The sequence below is a fragment of the Tinamus guttatus genome, unplaced genomic scaffold, assembly GCF_059628265.1.
Source record: "Tinamus guttatus ecotype Peru unplaced genomic scaffold, ASM5962826v1 Tinamus_guttatus_pri_ptg000356l, whole genome shotgun sequence".
Taxonomy (NCBI): domain Eukaryota; kingdom Metazoa; phylum Chordata; class Aves; order Tinamiformes; family Tinamidae; genus Tinamus; species Tinamus guttatus.
In genome coordinates this window covers 2301063-2326444 of record NW_028288890.1, presented here as the reverse complement: position 1 = coordinate 2326444, position 25382 = coordinate 2301063, and the positions used below count along the sequence as shown (strand labels likewise).

The 25382-nt window shown below is 41.0% G+C and overlaps 1 protein-coding gene across 1 annotated transcript; it reads right to left on the bottom strand.

Annotated features, from left to right (window-relative positions):
• Positions 1-430: 430 nt before the first annotated feature.
• Positions 431-22097, bottom strand: MYL10 (myosin light chain 10). The gene is made up of 7 exons (XM_010216728.2): positions 22079-22097; positions 14576-14662; positions 11712-11787; positions 10166-10270; positions 6410-6488; positions 1382-1430; positions 431-588 (listed from the first exon to the last, which is right to left on the bottom strand). Exons 1-7 carry the CDS (start codon positions 22079-22081, stop codon positions 490-492), a joined length of 498 nt encoding a protein of 165 aa, XP_010215030.1. The 5' UTR covers positions 22082-22097; the 3' UTR covers positions 431-489.
• Between the last annotated feature and the right edge of the window lie 3285 nt (positions 22098-25382).

The following is a 25382-nucleotide window of genomic DNA, read 5'->3' as shown; positions in this document are numbered from 1 at the left end:
GAGAAGGCATCTTGTGTATTCGCAGGAGCCTAATATTATTTTATTTACACTTTCATTGCTAGGGGCTGTGAAACAGAATAGAATTCTACTTTCAAAGTGCTCTTCCTGGTGCAATAAGTTAGAGGATTTCTCAATTAGGACACGGAGCCTATGTATAAAAGACGAGGTTAAGCAACACTGCAGTGTCCAATGGGCCATCTGGTGAACATTAGGACTGTCAATAAATCACAAAAGCACCAGTTCATCAAGAAACTTCCATTTCAAACCACTGACAAGAAAAAATAATGGGAAAAACTCAGAAAATTGGTGTTTTCCGTTTTTATAAAACAGGAGCATTAAATACCTTTAATTTCAATTGTTTTATTGGTTCTAGACTGGTGACCACATGGCTTCGCATACTGAGTGTTTATTCCTTTGTCTTGCACACAAAAGCACTTTGAAATAATTTGGTGCCTGGGCTCATCACAGGAGAGACTCATCTCTTTCCTCTTAGTCTTTCTCCTCACCATGGGTGATAACGTAACAGAGGTTCTTGTAGTCAAGATTACCAGAAACATCTGGAGGGAAAGCAGCAAACATCTGGTTGATCTGCCAAGCAAACAGGACATGAGCATTACAAATGTGGAACTGGGGGACAGCAACATGCACTGCTTTACATTTTCCACCCAGTTCATCTTTCTTCTGCTCTGATCTGTTAACTGCCATGGAAGTTTTTTTCTTTAGTTTCAATAAAGCTGAAAGAGGACTCAGGACACAACTAGCTAACACAGTTAGAATCCAGAAAAGTTCCCTGTCAAAAAAAAACAAAAAAAAACCCCACCACCACCAACAAAGCACCCTAAAGTCCAGATACACCCTGAGCAAATAATGAATCCCGCTCAGCTCTGCAGCCTGTTCCTGCCATGAACAAACTCTGCTCTGAACCTCCTCTTCTAAAAAGAAAGTGCCCCTAAATTCCTCCCGGGCAGCAGAATCCATGCGTCATCTCACACAGACCACAGAGTCAGTACCTCATTTCGGAACTCATTTCAGATTTCAAACAAAATAACTCTCACAAGAAATGGAAACCAGATCACAATCCCTGCCCAAACTCATTTGAACTCTAGTAAATTCTTTGCCCAGCTCACCATAGGAAAGAACAGCAAGAGATAGGCCATGCTTACACTTGGATGGAAATCCAAAGAATCTGTGTGACTTTGATTTAACCATGGAACCATTGCAAAGAGGTGCTTTGAATTGCTCCTAATTACTGGAGATGGCATCAACCTTCTTGCAGGCCAGGCTTGAGCTGAATTCATGCATTTAAAGAGGGGGCAAATGCTTATTGCTGAATAGTAGTTAGAGATTTATTCCTATTTTAAATAAGGCAGAAGTTCCTTACCTCTTCTTGACTGAACCGGTCTGCCTGTGTCATAAGCATTTCTTTGATGCTGTTCAAATAAAATGAAATAACCTGATTAGAGGGTGATAATGGCACATGACAATTCAGATGGCAAGATCCCTCCTGAAGTTGCCTGAAAGGAAATATGTGTGACCGCATAAATTAGAGCTGTTAATCCTTACATGATATCGTAAGAGATTTTTCTGTGGACACCCATCAGTGTTAATGCCTCGCTCTGCCAACTTATTTTGCTTTTGTGACATTTTGTAGCGCTTTAAAATTGTTTAAGGTTATTACTCTAATTGTAATACAGCAATTTGGTATGCTAATCTTAACCTAAAATAGTAGGTTTTCTGAATTGCTGTTTAAAGTTGGGATCACTTAAAAAAACAGAGAGAATATTTCCCGTAAAATCTGGGGATGAAAGGAACAGAGCATGAAATGTGAAAGAGGACTTGAAAGAGAGCTCCAGCAGCTATTCCAAATCATCATCTGAGAATCGCTTTATTTGCATGCAGGCATTCCCAGAGGAGACTGTAAAACTGTGTGAGACTCGTTGTATTTCATGGTACAATGTCTTGATCTGGAGTTACAGAACTGTAACAAGGACCTTATCCCACACACAATCTGCATCCCATGCAATCACATCAAAGGGAAGAGTTTGGGGGCAGACCCTCAGCTGAGTTGCTCTCTGTTTTCAGGCTGGTTGTGGGAAGTCAGCTGAGTGTGAGATTTTCTTTTACCTAAGTTTTTAGGTGAATAGAAAAGCTAGAAACATGGATTGCTGCTTCCAGTCTAACCTCCTCTAGATAAAATGCCTTAATATTTCACAGTTACTCACGTACTGAGGGCAGAATTTGTGCAATATGCTAAAACACTCACCTGTATAAACGCGTGCGTGCCACAAAAATATCCCTTTCACTTGCATGGATAATTTCCCCTCCCTGTAGAGGAATACCTAAAGTAATCCTAAAGAATTTACATTCACCCTGAAGAGGCAGAGAGACTGTCTCTTTTTGTTATTGCCAAAGATATTTGTACATTATCAGATTTTTTTTTCCAGATCAGTAAAACAGATTACAAATTAGTGATAACAGATGTACCGTCTGGTGGATGAAAACAAAAACTGAAACAAACCAAGTAAAGAAACCTGTTTTAGTTTACAGCTCTGGGAAAGAACTGTTTTTCAGGGGGACTGGCAATGAGGAGCATGCGATAATTCTTCTGAAAACAGCCCTTTCTACTTTTTAAAGAGAACATTTTACAATAACTACTTATAACAGAAATCTTGCCTGCACAGGAACATCCTTATATGAGCAAAATTCCCCTAATGTGCATGTAGATATTGAGGCAAAATAGTAAAGCAGCTTCCCTATCTGCTCCTGTAAAGTAGGCATCTCGAGTGAAACACGCGGTCCCGATAAAAGCGTAGCTGGGATGGCAGAGCTAACCCCGGTGCTTCCTCATCTCCCTGGCACACACACTGCTTTTCCACAGCAAAGGCATATCCCCATTGGCATAAGCGCCAGCCGTACTGCTGAATCTCTTTCCTATGGATGTAAAGTGCTCCTTTGGAAGGACAGAAAGGGAAATCTGGAAAAGGAAGTTTCTACGTGTCAAGTACAGACCTTGCCAGAAAGGACAAGAGAGAAAACACCCATGCAAGCTTGGGGAAATACTCTGAATTCATACGCAGAGCTTAGGCTATGGTCCATATTTTCCCTGCGTTACTTCCCTATCATCTTTACTTAGCAAAGTCTTCCTCCCTTTCTCTCACATTGCAGGTTTTGTTGTCATACTTGGGCCATTTGCTATGGGATTGCATTTCTGTAGTGGAATTCTCCCATGTGCTGCGGTTGCAGGAGCTCCAGAGATCATTCTCATCAGCATAAATTGATTATTGGGTGTATGTGCACTAGGACAAACTGCATCAACAAATGTAAATAGGAAGTGTGGTACAGGAAGGTGCCTGGTGAATAGAAGGAAGCACTTGCAGTTTTGTCAGAAGTCACAAATTAACTTCATCACAAACAGGACTGGATTTAAAAGAGCTCTGGGTGCTATGTGTCTTCTGCTCACATATTTAAAGTATTTAGGGGAAAAGAGAAGATCAAATGTCTAATTATAAACTTTTGATGCATAGCCCAGTAGGCTCTGGCACACTCACAAGGAAGAAGGACTGAGTTAAGGACCTATGCACATTTTCCGTTATTTATTTTATAGGGAAATGAACACTTGCAATTTCCAAAACTAGATTATGTACTTTCTTCTTTCTTTGTGTACGCCTTTTTTTCCTTTTTGAAGAGTCTTCCTCAGAAAAAATCAAAGTCTTCTGGGCAAAAAGAAAGAATACTGATTTGTCTTGATGTGGGTGTCAAAATACTGTCTCTAGGCCTGGCTAACGTTAGTTGCTTCTACAGTTACAAACATTTTGTTGCCGTCTTGTATTTTCACAATGATTTTTTTAAATGATCGGTGAAATGCCTGGGCACTTTGCTTTTTCCCTACGATTGAGCCCCACACAGTGCTGTCTTGGAGAAAACCAGGTGATTTCTAGTGAGCGGTGCTCTACACCTATGATGAGAAACATCACCCGCTCAGCCAAACTGATTTCCAAAGGTCCAGAATACATTTAAACTCCCTGGGCCCCATATTCATCTGGTACAAATCTGCAAAGTTTTATTGGCATCGATGTTAGCCTCAGTTGCTGTTGGTCTGACTCACTTTGTCCAACGAATGAATGGCGTTTAGCACTGAGTCATCTAACCTTTCCAAAAGCTATGCCAGTTTACACCAGCTGAGAATTGAACCTAAAGCATTTTCTCTTTTTGACATCATGCTATAGGAAGGAGTTTGTGTATGGTAGAACGATGCAGTGTAACAAAGCCTGTCGTCAAATTTGGAAGGGAGCTATAAACTCCTGGAGCTTCTGGAAAGGTTAGAAAACTCCATCCCAACTACCATCAGATGGACTAAGTGAGTCATTTCCAGACTGGAGGTGAAAACACGCAGAGGGAAAAGACAGAAATTCCCAGAAGAATGTTAGCTCCATGAATATAAAAAGAAGTACTGATTAAAAGGTCAACGTGGCTAGTTTGGAAAGAAATATTCCAGGATTTTTTAATATGGAGAAATATCATTTATTAGCATTAACTGTCATATTGAAAGGGCTGCGTGAGCCAACACAAAAATTATTTCAAAACCTTCAAATGTCTGAATTTTGGAAGCATATGAATAGAAGTTAAACCTCAAAGACATTCAAGGAATTGATTTAATGGTTTGTTCTGTAATGATCAACATTACCCTCGGGTCTAATAAGTAAACATCCTGCTGTGTTGTGGTGATGAACTAAAACAATTGTCTAATGCTCACTGTGCAGGGGGGTGGGGACAAGGTTGACCTTTTCCATCCAAGAAGAAAAAGTATTTCTCTCTCATCTTCGTTTTGGAGTCCGATTCTGCATTCCTAATTTGCCCCAAACTCGAACTGGCTTCAGTGGGGCTGCCAGCATCCAAGGAATGTAGAGCTGGACACTGGGTGGCAAGCTGTAGATTTTGTGTGCAGCATCCTGTTACAGATAGTGATGGGAAATAAAACATTTCACGGTTCTTGTATCATTAGAAGGTTGTATTTCATGGTTGTGATTTGACTGCTGTGTGATCTGGTCTGTTTGGCAAAGGATAAATTTTACTCTGATTCTTTGAGCCACTTCTGATGTACTTCTCTGACTCTTCCTCCCAAGCTATTTTGATAGTGTTGTTCTCCTTTCCCCCCAAACAGGAAGACTGTTAACCCACTGTTCCTTTCACATATTTGCTCCATCCTCTTATTTGTTCTTTAACTACATTGAAAGATCTCCAGGGAAAGACTGTTTCTTGTTTTTTATTAGGGGTGGGACTCTCACACAAACTGGAACTGAAGTACCACTGTCATTGAAATGCATATTGGCAGCGAAAGGAAACACTGTACAGGAATTTACTATATTTAACTTGCATAAGACACCAGTAATTGCAGATAACGTCCTGGAAAACTTGACCTCACAGGTTCTGGTAACAGACTTAGAGTTCATTTATCACAGCACTAACAGAATCTCTTCATGCACATGCTGCTGTGTAACTCGTCATTCCCTAATTAGCTACTTAAACGTACTGTGCTTTATAAAACATATCTGAACTGACTGCTGGAGTAGAAGTATAGACCCCCAAATTCATCATGGAATTTAAGCATATACCTATATCTAGGCACATAAAGCCTTTCACTGGAGCTGCAGGTCAGGCCTCATCCACTGCTTTGATTTGATATCGTTTATCTCATTCACCCTGCTTACACCATTCTGGCAGCATACTGAGGTTTGAAGTTTGTATGATTAGCAGTTAAAGCCCTTTTACCAAGCTTTGTTGTTGTAACAGGTTATGAATACAAATTCGACCTGCCTCTTTATTTTAAAAATAGTTTAGGGAGCTATACTGATAATAATTGTCATATTATTAATAGTAATACTCGATTTGGCATTCACAGTATCTGCTGAAATTTAAAGCAAATTATGGGCTAGATGCAGGGGGCTCAAAAAGTAAACATATAACAAAGTAAATGTCCTCACTAAAAGCATATCCTAGAGTTAATTAAATTGGTCACTTTTCTAAAAAGGGGACTAGCCTCCCTATTTCTGTCAAGCATTCTCATAGTTAGACATCAGACATTCATTTTAATTTTACATATGGAGTTAATCTACAAAGAGTCGTGCATTGATTTATATCCAGACCTTCAAAAAAGGCTATCTAATGGCCTGCATGTGATTATATTTCTGTTGCCTCTTGCAATGTTGCCTCTGACAATAACATCTCTTTTTGGTATACAAATACATTCATACTATAGTCTAGTCTTTCAACTCCAGCTTACAAAGCTAAATTCTTCTCTGTCTGCCAGTTCCTCTCCCTCTTAAAATACTGTAAAAAATATAGCTTTTAAATGGTCTTTTAAACTGTGCAATTATTATTATTATTATAAAAGGATTTGAAATAAACTTACTAGTCTGCCTTTATGTGGCCTTTTCCTTCTGGGTCAAAAATCTTAAAAGCGTTCAGAATGGTTTCTTCTGGGTCCGTGCCTAAAATTAATGAAATATAATTTAGAAGCCGGGTTGTATTTCTACAGCTGCCGAATACTTGCTAGGTAATTGCGTTCACTTGAAAACAGAGCAAAATGGAGAATACTGCAGTTGTAGGTTTGAAGACAAAGGTTTCTTGAGACAGCAGCATTTGTCATGTCAGATAAACAATAGAGGTGAATAGTTCAATGCTCAGAAGCTTAAAAATAATAACTCATATCTATTCTATGTCTGCAGGAGCGAAAACTTCCAGGAACTAGTCTCCAATCTCAGTACCCAGAGGATTAGTGGCTTTCAGAAACGAAAATATAACAAACTGTTTCCCTGACTGGCTTCCTTTAATCCTGTACTGTAAGTTCCTTGTAAAAACACTTTTTGATATTGCTTGTTCTTCACTATATAGAGAAGAGGTTATTTCCTCCCACTAAAGGAAATGGAGCTCCTCATAAAATCCAAATGTCAGTGGAATGCAATGGAAACAGGATGATCAATGTAAAATGGTGATTTGCACTTATGTTCTGTAGTGCACTTCCACTTAAGGATCTCTTCATTAAGTAAGTGTTACTTACAGAAACAGGATGGTTTAAAGCACTAGACTACAGCTCCAAGATTTTGCTTCTGCTCATAGCTGGGCCACAGATTTTGGCATGACTTTAATTTCCCTGCTCCTTTGTTCCTAGCAATAAAATGATAGTGATTTTCTTACTTTTCTTCCATCCTTTATCTGTCCCATCTATTTAGACTGGAAAAAAATACTTAGGGACTAGCTTTTCCAGTGCTTTAATCTTGATCGGGGTTTCTAAGTATTCTGTAATACTGCAGATTCTGAGTATTCTCACTTACAGTATTGAAGTCCACTGAGATTATACAGTATATACACTGAAGGATATCCGATATACTCTGTTTCTGACTAATTTTTAGTATTTTATAACATTATGGTATGATAATATATATCACCATTCCTAACTGTAAGAAATCAAATTTACCAACAGGTAACTTGAATTATGGACAAATTAAGCTACCGGGGATGTAGAATTTTTGAAAATGCAATTAAAAGTGGCTAACCATTCTGAGGATGTTTATGTTTCAAAGTTTGACTGATGTGGAACCAGAACAGAACCCAAGCAGGGCTGCCTGCCCCAATTGCTATACACACCCCTGACGCCTCCTCAGTTTCCTTTGTCTAAACATTTTTGCAAAGGCTGGTAGCAGCATCTAAGCAGATATAATGGTCAATAACCCAAAATATGACAAAATATAATGAGAAGTTACACATTGTCCATGTATATTCTTCTGCCAAACTGCAGGCAGGGTGTTCCAACTACAATGAATGTATTTCTTTGAGGACATCGATATAACAAGTGTCAGTATTTAATGAGTGTTTGGAGTGTCCCATGAAGAGAGGCTTCTTCCAGCTCCAAGGAAGGGGCTGCATTTTAAGTAGTCACCACTGTGTGGGTTTTTTCCTTACTGTGTTTTACATTTTCTGCTCTGTCATATCCTTAGACTTTGGCTTTGAAGAGAAGCAATGCAGCAGGCATTCTTTATTGATTAGCTGGTAAATAAAGTGGTTTCTTTGATGTGCGGCATCTCTATTTTCTGTACAAATTGTATTATTCTGACTCCCTGAAGATACAGCTCCATGTGGTTGGCATTAACATAAACTGAGTTTTGTTAGCTGTTCATCTGGCATCATAATCTCAATATACAAAGCTAAAGCTCATCCTGAAAATCCCAGCTTCCTCTTTATGACAGAAATCAATTATAGCACAACAAATTTTACTTAGAAAGCACCTTTCACCAAATTCTCTGAGTGGTACTTAGCTAATAAAAAGTGTTGCAAAATTGCCATATCCACTTCCTCCAGCCCTTTCTCCCTTTCTAATTGCACTACAAAGGCTCTTCATTCCAATTAGTTTTGATTGGGAATGTGCAGTCTTTTGGCTCTGCTTCCTTTGCATGACAAACCCAACCAGAAGGGCATGACAAGCACAGCTGCGATTTTCCCTTCACCAAATGGAAATTTTAAAAACCTCCTCCTCTGCTGGTAGCCAACAGGAAACCTGCAGACAAGAGGGGTATGCTTCCCCATTCACCTTCCTGTGCTGGCTCTGGTTTTAAGCCACACAATTGGCAGGCCTGGACTCTCTGCCAGCTTCAGCAATTGTAAGACAGAAGAGGGAAGAGGGGAAAGGAAGAAGAGCTCATTTTCATGCACTGTGTGATTCACAAGCTTCAGGAATAGACAGGAATGTGGAGCAGGGCACCCCACCAAAAATAGTCACATATGTCAGAAGGAAGATTGCGGAGATGGTCGTTACCTCCTGTGCAAGATGATATCTGGAATGTAAAGGTACAGGTACCACTGCCATCAGGACAAACAATGTTTGGGCAACAGCACTCCCTCCCCTGCCTCCATCTAGAGCCTTCTCCATTAGCTCCTCTAATTCTCACACAGGCTGTATTCCTTGCCAGAGTGTATTTCTTTGAGGACATCATTTACTAGTTATATTAGTTCTCCCTTTCAGACCTCTCTACTTTCTATTCTAAGGGTAAAGAGCCTCTCATTGAAATTGTGCTCAGCAGTATAAAACCTGAGCCTAGTAGCAATGCATGTTTTTCTTTTAAGAAAAAAAAAAAAGGTTTTCTTTTTTTCTTTTTTTTTTCTTTCCAATTTTTCCATTCATTTAATTGGTCAGCATAATTGCTACCCCAAGAAAAAGAAGAGAGGGAGGAAAGAGAATCAGATCATGTTAGTTACTTTAATGGACTTCTGAGATGTGCTTGGCTAAAGCCTGAAAGCAACAGAGTGAAGCAAACTACCTTGCTCTGAAGGTCAAGGCTTTCACCAATCTCTAATGCATACAGGAAGATGATTAGAAGTTCCTCCTGGCCTCACACTCCTTCTCTTGCAGTTTTCAGCCACGTACAGCATAAGAGATAAGGCTAAATTACTAGCTTCCACATAGAATTTAGTACCTATATTTTCTGTAGTTCTTAGTGTGATCCCTACATATTCTGTGGCAACAGGCCAAATTCCTCTTCCTTCTTCTGTTGAAGTCCACTGAGATTAAATCAGCAGAATTTATCCACTAATTATGAATTACGCTACCAAACCTTCATCCAACAGCAAAATTACCATTGACCTCAAGTCAGGCTGGTGCTGGGGCTTTGAGTTACAATTAACACAGAAGAACGAAGGCCACACTGCTCCTACAGCTCCTTCATGTCTTGTAATTACAAGGAAGACACAGAGGTCAAGTAGGTATAACAAGCCAAAGGCATGCCAAAAGCTTTATTTGTGGAAATACCAGATTTAAATCAGCTAACTCTGGTGATGCCAGTATAGTATGAGCATCAAAGACTTCAGCCTGGGGACCTATAGATGATGAATAACTCATCTGCACCGCGCTCTAGGCTACCATGATTTCATTATTTTCTGGACCTGAATGTGCCACTTGCATGTTAGCTTATGCAAGCTGAAATCACAGCTTCGAATTGTCCTCTAGACTGTCCCTTAGTCTTTTCATACCTCAGCTCTGTCTGCAGAAATGGAGATCACTCCTTGCCTCTGAGCATTTTTCTGTGGATACATTATTATAATTTGCAAGGTGCTGAGATATTTCTGTGCTGAGAATCTTTGACAGATACCTCTCCAATCCCCCAAAGGTACTTACCTTTCAGCTTTTCCCCAAACATAGTAAGGAAGACAGTGAAGTTAATGGGACCTGGCGCCTCCTTCACCATCTCTTCTAGCTCTTCATTCTTGACATTCAGACGACCTGCAGCAGAGATAATTTTTCATAATAAATCACAAACTGTGTTTCAAAAAATGATTCCTACTCTTCTCCTCCCATTGGTGAGCTCAGAGCTCTGTGCAACTTTGCTAATAACATGGCAGAATGCAACTCTAGAGCACTCTGATGTAAAACAAACTGGCAGAATTGGCTCTAAGACCAAATGGTGAGAGAAGGAATACGAGGCATTACTAATACAGACCTGGCCAGCAGTGGACAGAAGAAGCGGCTCCTTCCAAATGAATTGTTCGTGATTTTTTTTTAAACCCCAGGCGAAATACGAACCTCACTGATATTAATAGCAAAGCTCAAAATGACTGAAGTGGAGCCAGTGTGTCAGTCTTTTCCCTCTTGTATGTTAAGATGCCGTCGTGAGCAGATAACAGATGGATGAGTTCAGTAATCCTATCTCTTCCCCATCACTATGCTGGACTATTGATGAGAATTTAGACCCTGGCACCCCTACTCAAACTGAGTGGTAATTTGCTGTGACTTTACTTCATAGGCATTCAAGGTCTTCACTGAATGGGAAGGATACCAGAACTTGGCCTTAAGAAAGAAATACTTCAGGATAGCAGTAGCTACAGGCCAAAGTTTGAAAACCTCATTGTCCCAGTAAAGAGCTCAGGAGCTGCTGCTCCTTGCAGTGACTCTGCTGGAGCCTGATTCTACCCCAGGGAGCACTAAAGATTCTTATCAAGCTCTTTTTAATAAGATCCAGATGGCAAAAGCCCAAATGCCTACATCATTGTTCAAGCCTCAGATGTTGCAACAAGGATACAGCTCAAAGTTTGGGATCATGAGCATTTTGATTTTTCCTTTGCTTGGAAAGATTTTCTTTAATCTGCCTAATGCTGGCAGAATCGTGATGCACATGTAATGGACAATACTTAATCTCATGACATGCACATTCCCCTCGCGTCAGGGCATAACGGCACAGAACCTCACATGAAGTCTTCCTCCTTTGATGTGGGCAGAGGGACAGCTAGTCCATGACAGGAACGTTAATTGTAGATATTGCATGGCTCCTAGATGAAAAAGGTACAGCTTGGGAAGCCTTTATTCACAGGCAAATCAGAAACGCCTGGCACAGACCCCTACTTGGGTGGACTTTTTATGAAATGGTTGAAGGGGAAGGGTCGGTGCTTCTGGAGAGTTGCCAGGTGCACAGCACAGTGGCACCTTATGGGTATAAGGCCCAGAGGGACCTTCATTTAATTTCTGAAAGAGGCTGCTTGATAAACTTCCCAGCTGGAGGTATGTAGTCTAGAGAGCAACCCCTATAAAGGAGGAAGATCAAACTGGACACATTTCCTTTTGCTTCCTATGGATCTCTTGAATCCTGTCACTCTAATTCTAATCTAAACCTTTCCGACATGAAATTTAACTGCTCTTCTATTACTTTTAATTATTATTACCAGTTTACCTAAAGCAGCAAATGTGTCTCTCAAGTCTGCTTTGTCAATAAAGCCATCCCTGTTCTGATCCATGATGGTAAAAGCCTGTTGGAAGAAAAGAAAAATTTACTGCCATTGCCCTGTTGCACTGGACAGTACTACAGTCACACATACCTGTGCACAGGGCAGGGTATTGATATTGTAAGGAAGAATATTTAACACCCTTTGATTCATCCACACCATGTCACATTGCTCTGCTTTCCTCACTTTCAACATGTTACTGTATCTTGGCCAGGGGCTTAATTAAACCCTCCCAAACCTCTTCTTACTAAATTAATGCTCAGTGCAGCATGGAACTGATCTGAAGCCAATGCTGGCAGCTTAAGCCATTCAGGCCTCAACGCATAAAAATTTGGAATAGGGAAGTTCTAATCATGGGATACTCTGTGTGTTTTGAACCTTTCCCATATCCCAGTCCTTTGTTCAGCTATCATAATCTGTAAAACATTTAATTAGTGGACATATCCCTCTACCATTAAACTAAATCCAGCTTCTTCTGGATCTTAAAAAAAAATGCTTCACAAAAGGAAAGCTGAATTTAAAAGATAACACAGAAATTTAGGGTTTATGGTATTATTTTTTCAAAGTTTGTTTCCTTTTCCAATAAGCTGTGTCCTTGAGATGGTACTAATTGGGCTCTGAATGAATGTGTTGACCTTAAATACTTCTTGTCAGGCAAAATTCAACTTTTGATTTTGACTAAACTTTTTCTATTTTCAGTCAACACAGAATTTATGTGTTCTGCCCATTATTTATCCAGCTCACTGTGTATCTACCTATTTGCATGTCTGTCAATTTGCTGCCATCTCACCTTTCATGTTTCATTGGTTTTCAAAGATTTTAATGACCTGAAATTCCCCAGAACATACTATGAGGAATATTAGTAGAACCAGGCATGTCTCTGAAGATGGTTATTTGTCTGACATGTACATCAATATGAGAGTGTATCTTTACAATGACCAGGAAACATTTTATTTCAGGATTCTTATGAAAGAAACAGTCCCCTGAGATTGCAGCCAGGCCATCGAAACTGCGGTAACTTGCAGAATTTTAAAGTGCACTTCTTTCCACGGTCATATTATATGAACACATCTTCATGTAGCTTTACCTCCAGTTTCTTACAAAGCCTGGCTGCTCACTTTCCAATTTGCCATGTGATTACTTGCATCACCTACCTCTGTGATTACTTGCACTTTCATTTACCTGCCAAGCCATCACCTAATAGAAAAATTCAACCTACCTCTTCAGAGCTGCCTTCCTTCCTTTTTGGGGGGCTGATTAAGCATCCCCACAATTTGGAAGCAAAACAGAAAGAAACATGAAGACCAAAGCAGAACCTCAAAAGTTCACAGAAGAAAGGAAGAGCTCTAGAGCATTTTTTATCTTAATGAGCAAAATTAACATAATCACAATGATGCTGAAACATTTTCTAGTGAGCTTGTTGAGATCTCTGGATGAAACTATGCTGATCAAAAACAACTTATTAACCAAAATGAAGAAATATTTTTCCCCCGAGTCTATCTTTTTTTTTTTTTTAACTTGAGCATTTGGTTTCCATTGGACCAATCCACTGTCTCAAGACGTTGTCATTATTCTGCCACTGTCCCCCCAGAAATGTTCTAAACACTATCTCATATGAAGTAGTTCAAAAGTAAAATTCTGTCCAGCATTTATTTCTGGAGATAGATAGGTCTTCAGACAGTATTCCTTGAAGAGAATAAAACTGGAAGTTCATACTTTTCGGATGGGAGCTGGGAGATTAGTGTTAAACATGTTCCCATTAACTGTCAAGAAGGTCAACAGCTTCAAATAATTTACTTGAGCCATATTTACAATTCGTTGTATGAGTTTTTAATCTCATTCACCAGTGAGCTCTACTAGTGTGAGTCTTTATGAAAAGTTGAATGTCATGTACAGAATTTACAGTACCCATTTATCATATTGGATTTTACCTTAGATATGTGTGTTCAGGCTTATGTGATCGGTCATAACTAACCAATCAAAGCAAAGAGTTAACAAAATCAAAGCAAAGAGTTAACAAAAGTGGGGAAAAAATGCATAATTTGTGATGACAAACCAATCAAAATATGATGGCCTCCAGAATCAGAACAAGAAAGCAAACTCATCAAACAAATGATCTTTCTTTAATTATACATTGGCTTTTATACCAGCCCATTAGATTTGCCTCCTTACAAGTAACCAGTGAGAGAATTCACAGTGCCTGGGAATACCACATTCTTTGGGGGATGAAAGATTCTTACTTAGTTCACCTCAGAATGTTGTTTTCTTTCATGAGAATTACAGAGCAAGCAGGCTGAGGGCTTCTCAGTGTTTTTGTTTCTAGTTTATGGGCAGTGTTAGTGGGGCACAGAAGAATATTTTCTATTGCTGTTGTGGAATAGTCCACTAATTAAAGTCCTGGTTCAATAAAGCAACTCTATTCAGAACAACACTTGAGCACTTAAAACTATTCTTATTAAAATGCCACTTAAAATTAACTTTAAACATATGCTCAAATGTTTTCCTGAATCAGGGCTAAAGCAGATGAGATAATAATTTTATTTTTTGTGGACCTTGGGGGTTTTTTAAATAAGCCTAAGGTTTGAAACAGGAGAGTTAGGGAGGGACAGAATGAAGGAATGAAAGAATGAGGGAAAGAACAAACAAACACACAAGGAAAACGATATACCAGCCAAAACCACAGACATGATTCAGAAAACTAGTGTGTGTTCTACTAAAGCAGATGGAGAATCAAATAAAGATTACAAACAAAACCTATGTTACCCATTAGCAATGATGGGACACTATAGGGAACAGCAGGACAGTGACCAACCTCTTTGAATTCCTGGATCTGCGTTTGTTCAAACATAGAGAATACATTGGAACCACCTTCTATCTTCTTCTTTGCCTTTTTTGGAGCCTGTAATATAAATAAGAAGATCAAGTATGTGTTACCTTGTCTGTTAAGAACCTATGAAAACAAACTCCATCTTTAACTGAAGGTAAAATACATACAGTCAAGTAATGTGAGAGCATTGTGTTTTGTTGTGACAAGTACGTATATGTATGTATATATATTTATATATATGTAAATGCTGATTTTGTCACAGATAAATCTCTCGCTAAGAGTTTCTGCCACTGCCTTGCTGAGGACTAGAAGATGGAGCTCAGAGAAGCAGGGACAGCTTGTCACCATGTGTGGGACCCAAAGTGTGACGCGGAGAGGCACAGCTGGGCCACCACTTGTTCCCTGCCAAGAGCAGCCTCTGCCAGAGCCTCCACTCGGTGCCCTTCTCCCGGCTGCTGGCTCTGCTCTGCTCTGTGCTAGGGGAGGAGTGACACAGGCTTACAGCGTCACTTGGAGACATAGGCTGAAATCCCCATGCCTGTTCTCCTCAAGAAATCCAAGCAAGTCAGGTAAGCAGCTCTGGGAAGTCCTTCCCAGCTCCTGTGCAGGCGGAGGTAGCTCAAATGAGCCTCAAAATGAGGCACTGCATGAAGACACAGCTAGGGAGCAAGAAAGGGAAATTATGTCCTTTCCTAGTGACACAGAAACGTTTAGAAGTCTGCTCCATCTGGACTACCAGGGATGGAACAGATTCTTCCTGGGCAGAAAGGCCTTCTACACCTGGAGTACAGTCTGTATTCCTGCACCGAGCTCCAGTAATGCCCTATGTTGCCTCACTAATGTCTAATGGAGACATTATCTTCAATAAAGAGAGGGTCACGCTTTTACCTCCAGGCCATAGCCTGAGGGCTACGGCACAGAAAAACTAGGGAGAGCGCTGTTGATTTTAGTTAAAAACCTAATGTCCACTGCAAAAGAATCAGAACTAAGCATCACTATATACCTGTGAATAAGGACCCAACGCCTTGCCTAAAATAATAGAAGTTTTGTTTTGCAGTAAGGGACCAAATCTGTGATTCCTGTGCATTACAGAAATGTTTTAACCATAACATTATGCTTATTTGGGGCAGGACAATGGTCTACATGGTCTCTTGAGTTCCCTTCCAGATAGTGTTTTTTTTTTTTTTCTTCTGCATCATTTCTGCTTTTAAACTTCATTATCACAGTCCCACCTGGTTTTTGTGTCATGGAAAATTAGTTCTATTCAGTTTGGACTGTTCTGCATGAAACAGAAGGCAACTTCTACTGTCTCCTTTCATCAAAATAAAAGAGCCTGTGAAGGTTCAAATTCAATACTGATTTCAAATATCCTGAGGAGCAGAGCAGCTCAAAGAAATATTCCCACTTGACTCTGTTAGAAGCATACATTGTCTGATCAATTTAATTTGCCAGGCAGATTTCCGCACTCAGCCTTGCTGGTGTAGATCCCAGGTTGAGAATTAGGGCTATGGTAGACACTCGCCCACATGCCCACACTGCAGAGCTGTCAATCTCCAATCAGTTAAGGCAACATGCTAAAATCTGGAAATGGGAATGGAAATGAAAAGGGAAAAAATGTATTTGTAGTGAGGACCAAAATAAGGATAAAATGCCATCCTGGGCATGGAAGAAAAATGAATACATGGAATATTTAATGAATGTAGAAATATTGATTTTGGAATAAAGCGATTCCCTTCTCCTCCTAAACATGAAATAAGTGTTATTTTGAGCAGCAATAGGCAGCCTTCCATGTAACGTGAGGTGCCTGGTGGAGTTTTTCAACACTTCCAACTTGACTGGAAATATTAAGGACAATCCTACGTATTTACAACATATTTGTACCCTGAGGCCAAATACAGCGATCATACTCAACATGGTAAAAAATTTCCATGCTAGTGAACAATTCACATCTTTTAAGATTAACACTGCAAGGAAAGTGTGTGGCTCCAGCTCCAGGCGTGGAGAACTTTACATGCCAAACCCTGGCAAGTTGTCCATTCTTCCTCAACAGTTTGGTGGGTCCTCTGTGCAGTAACATTTTAAACAGGGATTAGAGCAGTAAGGAAAGATCAGACAAACCTCAGAGCTGTGGCTCATAGTCTGTTAGAAACAGACCACCAGCCAACAACTCAAAAGTTTCCTAAAGTCAGTGAAGTTCTGTTCTAGGCAGAGGAGATTGAAGCCTGTTTAGCTAGAGAATGATCACCGTACTAGGATAACTTCATCCTATCACGATACTTATTTGTGGCTACTCTTTTGTTATTAATCTCTGGGCATGATAAAAGACATCAGTGTCCATGCGGCTCGTTCTATCTTTAGTGTTTCTGCCGAAGCTCTGAGTGTGGATCCTATTTATTGTCTATCTGGTCACTTGTAGAATGAGACTAAAATCACCAGTGCATTTCACAGGGGCCAATGAACAGCTGTTGGCTGGGAATGACTTTCCATCATCAGTTCCAAGCAAAGTTTGTAGGCATCAAAGGCATCCAGCATTCTGGATCATCAGTCTCCTATCTTTTTGTATTTGCAGTGTTGGGAACATGATTTGATTTGTTCTCAAAAACCAGGAAATTCATGATCACAGGAAGAAACTGGGACTTGATTTTGCCTGACTAGTAGACAGGGAGTTGGGATGGCAAGTAAGGATGAGCAATAAGGAGGTGGAGCGGGAATATTGTCCCTGTCTTTCTAATGGGTAAGTCAAAGCCAAAGGCAGTTCTAGGAGACTAGAAACAGTTCTAGGAGACTATGTCTGATCTGCTGACTGGTTCTGCTCTCTCTGAAAGAGAGCAATCTAGCAAAAAGAGCAACCCAGAAGTGAGCAAATACACGGGTTCTAAACCAGGAGCTGCCAAGTATTTAGTAGGTGACCTACAGACAGGCAAGGAGGGGACTGAGACATCACCACTCTCTGCCTTGATTTCTCCATTTGGAAATGCAAAGGGTACCTAGCTGCACTTTGCAAAGAGAATTGCTCTCTCTTAGCTACGTGCTACGTGCTCTCAGAGACACACAAAACGTGCCAGATGAGGCTGCAGAGCAGGGGTCCCCCAGGCACGGATTCCAAGGCCTCGACCGCACAGCAGCAGGAAGAATGCCACAACCACTGAACAAGCCTATTAATATTCCTGCCCGAGTGTATTAATCATCTCTTTGTGAACAAAACAACACTTCACTTTAGAAGAGAAACCACAGGCTTGTCGCATATCACTCATTTGTCTTAACAGTGTTAGCGCTCTCTCAATTAGCCTGAGTCTTAAAGGGTCCCCTTTCCTTTCCTTTCCTTTCCTTTCCTTTCCTTTCCTTTCCTTTCCTTTCCTTTCCTTTCCTTTCCTTTCCTTTCCTTTCCTTTCCTTTCCTTTCCTTTCCTTTTTCCTTTCCTTTTCCTTTCCTTTTCCTTTCCTTTTTCCTTTCCTTTTTCCTTTCCTTTTTCCTTTCCTTTTTCCTTTCCTTTTTCCTTTCCTCTCCTCTCCTCTTCTTTTTTTTCCTTTCTCTTTTGTTTTTTTTTTATAAGAATCTTTAAATGAAAAATGGTCCCAAGACAGCTCTGCTGAGCCAGCCACTTGCTTTGAGTTGTGTTTCCTTCACTGAGATTCGTTACATTTCTCCTGTCCGGTAGCATCAGGGAGTTTGGGCATGCATACAGACAGAAATGCTGAGCAAAATGCTGAGCACCCGTTACCTTTTCCTTTCTGGTACAAAAGTGGAGATCATTTTGTATATGTTTGATTCTTATTTAAGAATGTAAGATCTTGCTTGCTGTAACAAACTTACAAAAGGCTAGAACAGACTCATGACTTCAGAGATACGAACTCGTCAGCCTCTTCAGTGAAGCCCCCTGCCACCCCCAGACAGGGTGGCAGCCCAGGTGCGTTGCCACCAGGCAGTGAAGGCATCGCTGCATGAGAAGCTGGTGGATGAAGCAGCAGACCCTACCAAGCAGGCAAGGACCTGACCACAAGCTGTGTCTTGGTAGCCTTGTGGCAATTCATGTAGCCATTGTCTTTTGAGAGGTCAATCCCCAGTTTTATCCACCACATGCTCAGAAAACGCTCAGAAAACACTCTAAATAAATGAGAGATGACACAGGGTGATATTACTGACAGGCAGAATTAAAAGACAAGCAGAAACCCCTCCCTGCTCAGCAACTTACTGTACATTTTCTTTAACCAAAAAGGACACAAAATCTTTCCAACAGCGGATAAGCAGGTCTCCTGGGAAGGAGTTCTCCAGAGAAAAAGAGCAAGGTACACTAGCAAGAGCCTCCTTTGGTTGTTTTTTACCGTTAACTCACGCATTCAATCCAGGGCAATGCAGACATAAGGCGCTACCAGCTTTGAATTACACTCTCCCACATTTTATAGTTCCTTTCTTTACATCTGTGTTAATGGCCACAGAAAAGATAGACTCATCCATCATCTCTTTCAGGTCTGGTGCACCACGGTGATCCAAAGGATGGTGCTAACTCTACTACTACTTTCTTATCCACCACACTTTCTCCTTGTTTTCTATCCATTCTGGGATCTCAAGACTGATGTTCTCCGTCTTTGAATTTTGGTTTTCACTGAATCCAGCTTCTGAACCAAAAGTTACATCTGAGAGATTTCTGCAGTATTGAACCGAATTTTTGTTGTTATTGTCCATGAGTTTGCTCTGCTGAGACATTTCTTATTGTATCTGCACAAAGACCCCAGCTGCATGTTTTTCACGTGGTTTAGGTTCTTTTGGGGGCAGGTGAGCTGGATATGGCTAACCCAAATGCCTTTCAGGGAACAGTCTAGAGGAAAAGGTAACATAAACTGCTCTGAGGGCACAATTTGCATTTCAAACAGACAACCGCCTCAGATCATTCAAATAAAAACCCACACTATCAGAAATGAGGAACACAGACCTTTTTATTATCCACTCTGCACTCACAAACAGATCCCTCCCTTCTCATCCTCCCTGCGTTTCACATGTAGCCCCTTCTCCCACACGCCCACGCAGACGTACACCTTTGATCCCTCCTATATGCAAAAAGCCGCCGGGCTGCCTCTTCCCCGCTGCACACGCAGGGACACAAAAGCCTCCTCCTTTGCCCCACATCAAATCCCTTCCCAATCACTGCCTCCTGCCCTCTGCATGCACAGACACACTGGCAGTGTGTGCTCTCTCATACTTCTCCATGAACTTATCCATGAATATTTACCCGTGAACAACAGCATGTGGTTTAACCTCTGCGACCGGCGCTCACTGATTGCTTTTCCTCTCCCAGCAAACTTTATTCCCTGGCATATCCATACCCTCTTGTTGCATGTAAACAGACAGGCCCTCGCCACCCACACGTCTCTCTGTGCCCACACACACATGTGTGGGCACAGGGATGCCCCACAGGGAAGCAAGGGACCACGTTGGCAGTTAGTGCAGCCAGCCTGGCTGCACTGAGGTCAGGGCTCTTCTCCATCCAGGTGCCACATTCCTGGCAGTTATGCAGGCTGCAAGTCCCATTGGATCCAACTACAATCTATTTTTGGGCACTGAGTCCCTTTCAGCACGAGGATTTGCTACAAGGTGTCACTCGGCTCAAGTAAATATGGAGATGGTTTTAGACTAAGAAGAAAACCTCCCTCCTCTCTCCACCTCCCTTCCTTGCTCCCATCTCCCCAGCAGCACCATGCGTGCAGAGATGCTGCAGACCCAAGTTTGCTGAAATTTCCTGGAATTCATGGCAAGCCGGGAGCGGGATTCCATTCCGCAGCACTTGTGTGGTCTGCGCTCGCTACAAATATTATCTCCCTGAACCCTGCCTCTCTCATTCTCATCAGCCCTGGATGTCAGAGCCTGGTAGCACTGCCTGACTTGTAATTATTTTTTACTATGCTGCTTTGTCTGCACTAATCCTTTGAAAGTAGCTTTACTGCACATCTGAAATATTATGATGCTATAAAACCTCTGTAATATTTATAAATCCCTTAAGACATCATAAAGAGAGAAAAAAAACTCCCCACAGAGTTCATCTAGCATAATTACATATACATTTCCCTCTGATTAATAAAAAATGATCACTTCCTTATGTAAAGATATTCTTCAGCTTTCTTTCATTAAGACTATTTTTTCCTTCCCAGTTTAAATGTGTTTCATGTGTCCCTGTATAGGAAGGTATCTTGGAAGATATTTTCCCAAAACAAAGGGCACAAGGATATGAGCCACCACAGCAAAGCATCATTTGTATTGGGAACAAGGAGACTGAACAGCCTTTTGCTTTAGTTTTGCATCTCCTAACTTATGCAATTTGGCCACAGAATGTGCTGAAATATTCTGGAATGTCAAGCAGTGCCATGTCACCAAATCAGAGGCAAAGGAACTGGTAAAGAAAAATAAAAAGGGAAGGAAAAAGGCAAAAGAAAGACCCAGCACTCTCCCTGCCGAGCACCCAAAAGGGTTAGCTTAGACTTTAGTGAAGCGATTAAAGGAAAACCTGCAAATCCACAACTGAGGAGGAAGCAGCAGCACAGACACTGCTCATCTCTAAAACGAGGGGTGAAGAACACGATTAGTGGCTCGTGAGTTCAGTGAGGAATATTTACATAGGGTTTGCACAGGCTGAAAACAGAACCTCGTTTTAGAAATGACTTTGAGCACGGTTTTATCCTGCTCAGAACAGCACTTGGATCACTTCATCACCTGCTTAAATGGGACCAGGTTTAAACTAAGCTTTGAGAAAGTGTTTCGTAAAAAACTCCCTCTCCAGTGTCCTCCAGAATCAAACACTGCATAGCCTAAGGGAGCCACTGGGCAGCATCACATTAAGACAGTCTGAAAAGAACCTGTAGAAATAATAGAAAAAGGAGGAAACAATTGAAAGCAACAGCCTTTTTTTTTTTTTTGAGTTCAGAATAGGCCAAAATATTTTTGAATATTATTGTAATGTAGTAATTCCCCTGAGTTCACAGAAGACAAAGACCAAAGACAGAGTTGGATGCACTGCACAGATTCTCTGCTTCTTGGAATGACTCTGAGTGCACCTTTGATGCCAAGGTGGCATCTGAGCCCCAGAGCTGAAAGCCAGCAGGGAGCAGGGAAAAGGCAAGACACAGGAATCTTGGCAGGACTCCCCACTTCTCCCCTCATCGTGGAAGTAATGTAGCTACAATTACAGAGATATTCCTTCCCCTCATCCCCGTTGAGCCATACCAGACCTGTTCGTACCAGCAGTGCCCCTCAGCAAGTGCATCTCCATTGAGTAAACCAAGACGATCACTTTTTCCCCTATTTTCTGCATTTGTTAAATTGTTGTGCGAAAGTCTTCTGAAGTTTGCAGCTCACTCTATGGGCTATATCTTTATTCTGAGCATGATACTAAATATGATAGTTCATGGGGTCCAATGTGATTATTACTGCTCTGCTACAATGGTCAGAAAGAGAGACAGACAGAGAGGTAAAGAGCCTTGGGGAAAAAAGAAAACCTACCATGTTGCTGCTGCTCCTTCTGCCCCTTCTCTGCCAGCTAGCCGGCCAGCAAACCCAGTGCCAGTTGTCTCTTTATATAGTGTCACCAAGGAATAAAAATATGCCTGCTCCAAGTTTAGACAATAGATGTAAGATTGGAAAAGTGCAGTAATTGGATCCCAATACCATTCCAAGCATCTGTTCCACGCAAGGCTTTTGCTTTCACAGAAATGCTGCAGTAGATAAGCGGAGCAGGCAGTTGGGATACAATTGGACAGCACTCACAGTAAGCTGGAGCTGAAGGGGTTTTCCCAAGTACTTCTAAATAATGAACACCTCGCACACACACGAAGGGGATTTTAAATGGATGAGGCATCCTGGAAAAGCAGAAAAAGAACCACACTCCTTGAGGAAATAGAGAAGAAACGATCAGTAAATCCTGGCCACTGAGATGGCTGGTTGCTTCAGAGCCTGGAGCCCTCATTCAGAGCCCCAGCAAAACCAGTGAGGTTCTGTATAGCTGGGATGTATGCTGGAAAATAACCTGCTCCAGAGACAGCAATGAAGCGAGGCAGACCAGGGCTGATTTCCCTGAGCCTATCGTCCATGCCCGGACTCCATGGGCCAGATCTCGAGCTACTGCAAATTAATGAAGAGTCAGGGATTCTGAAGCATGAAAGAAAGAGATGTGCAGCAATGAATATGGCACAGGGAGCAGGAGAAAATAGAAGGCAACACAGGAACCATGAGGGCCATGTCTCCCTGGGAATGCACGTGGACATTAATACATGCACATGCCATCCGACTCATAAATAATTTCTGGCATTATAACAATAGGCCAAAACTTTAACCAGCACGAACTGGCATAATTCCACAGAAGTGAAATCATACTCACTAAGGGTCTGGTATGTGTGGGTGTGAGTATCTATGCGGGACAAATGGTGCATCAAAAAAAGCAACGACAGGTTTCTCAGGCACGTGTGCTAGCAGCTCAAGCACAAATCTACAGCCTGGGTCAGGAAAGTGCTTAACCAGTTACCTGAACTTTGAGAGCGATGAATGTTTAGGTATCTCGCTGACCAAGCCCCTTACCATGCTGTCAGTTCTGATCTTAGATTTGGCTGCACGTTCTTTAGGGCAAGGATGGGTTTAGGTGTTATAAAACATCTTGAACAACTACAGGGATAATTAAGTAATAAATAGGCCAAATAAGTAATAAATAAGCATAATAGGTTTCAACAGGCTTCGGCAAAATTGTCGTGGGTACAAGTCAGATTTTAGCCTATTGTTTATTGCTCTGACTTCAGCAGAGTTATACCAAAGCTACCATAATGCAACATAAAAATAGATCTTCACTTCACTCACCTGCAACTGCCTGGAGAATAGCAGACCCACTTTTATATTTCAGACTGAGTTTGGGAAGTAAAAAAGCTCAGAATAAGGCTCTTGAGGAAAATCTTGTGGAATATCAAAGTTTCCTGTAAGCAATGAGAAAAAGACTTAGTATATTCACTGGTTTTGGCCCCGCTCAACAAAGATTTTGAGCATGTGTTTAACTTCAGGGTGAGAATAGTCCCACTGAGATGAGTGGAACTGCTCACATACGTACCGTTAAGAACATGGTTATGATCTTGACGGATCAGTGCTCCCACCTGGACGAACGAGCTGTCCGAGCAGCCGCTTTGCCACTGAATTCACGAGGCCTAGGACTCTGTCCTGGGAATGCTGTGTCCTTTTCTGGAAGAATATTTATATTTTCATGCAATAATTTCATGTGATTGTCCTACCAGCTCTATTAACAGATGTTTCCACTGTTTCTTTGAGAGTTTTTTTCCTCTTATCTAGCATATCATCAATTATGGTTATTATCAGCAATTTGCTCCTTAGTTTTCTAGCCTGATCTGCAGGCATTTTCCAATAGTTGTTGTATTTTCTACATTGATCTTGGTCTTTTCACAGAACTTCTACATTAAATGAATTCTTCCAAGCCATTTTTTTAATGATGTAACATGTTAGGATAAAACCCCCACAATACAATGTGTTTATAATGCATGAGTACTGAGAGACCAGAACCCTCTCTGCTTAGTCTATAAAACAAATCCACAGAGGAATTAAGGGAGACATACATCTTGGCGTTAAAGGTCTGCTCGCTTCTGCAACTGCCTCCAAATTATAGAAAGGCTCCAGACTGGAGAGGGGAGGGAGAGAGGGGGGAATAACATCAGGACTGGAAAAGAAAGGCTTGAATTTAATTGCCCTAAAAATTTCAATCATTCAATCTGGTAATTAGAGAGCTGGCTGATTCAGAAGGCAATTTCATTAAAAAAAGAGAAAAGAAAAAGAAAAGAAAGAAAAAAAAGAAAAAAAAACACAAGATAATTGATGCTAAGTGAATATTTTACCTGAAATATTAAATACCAAACTTAAGTCTGCCTCCAGGGCCCTTTCTGCTACCCTTTTTTGATCTGTCTTTCTATTTCTTTGTATTTTCCTCTCACATGACTCAACAGAACAGGACACTCCTTTACGAATCGGATTGTCATGGGGATAGGTTTATTTGAACTCTCTGTGCTGTGAGGGAGACAACATAATGATTTATTAGGAAAGAAAATAATAACAGGAAGTCTCCTGAGATCCAGTCTGGCTGCAAATCTCTGTGAGATTTTCCAGCATAGAGTCCCTGTGTCTCTCTAGCCATAAGCAAGGTTTGATGTACTGCTAAGGGGAACCACTTTCTTATCAACTGAACAATATTTACCCAAATGTCTCATGTTTAATTCTGGAGTCCCTGATGCTGCAAAATGATACTTAAGGGTACATCTTTGCACTCCTGCAGAGCACTATGGATGTCTGTGTCACGGGGGTCTGGTTGCACTGATCTCTTTATGAAGTGGAGAGCAGCTTACTGCATGGTCTTCAGAAGCAGCTAAAGAGTCTAATGAAGAAGGGCAGAATCTGATAGACATCTTCAAGGAATGACATGCCTGGAAAGCAAGTAGATATTAGTTTCTACTAAATTTATAGACAGAGAAATGATCCCTACACTCTCCCCCTGTTAGTGGTATTGAATCTTAACCTTAGAGCACCTTTGAAAATGAGATTCCATTTCTGTTGCTGCTCAGGAAGACACATGTCAAATGTGTTCGTGTCCCTCTACCACCTCCATCCATAGCTTTCTTTCATGTCTTTCAGTGACATACCTTCAAAAGAAGACAATCTAGCTAAACATATTTATATAGCTAAAAATTATAGCTAAACATATTTAGGAACCAAAATTTTCCCTATCCTGCCAATAAGGAGGGCCAACCCTTAAAACCTTTAGAAG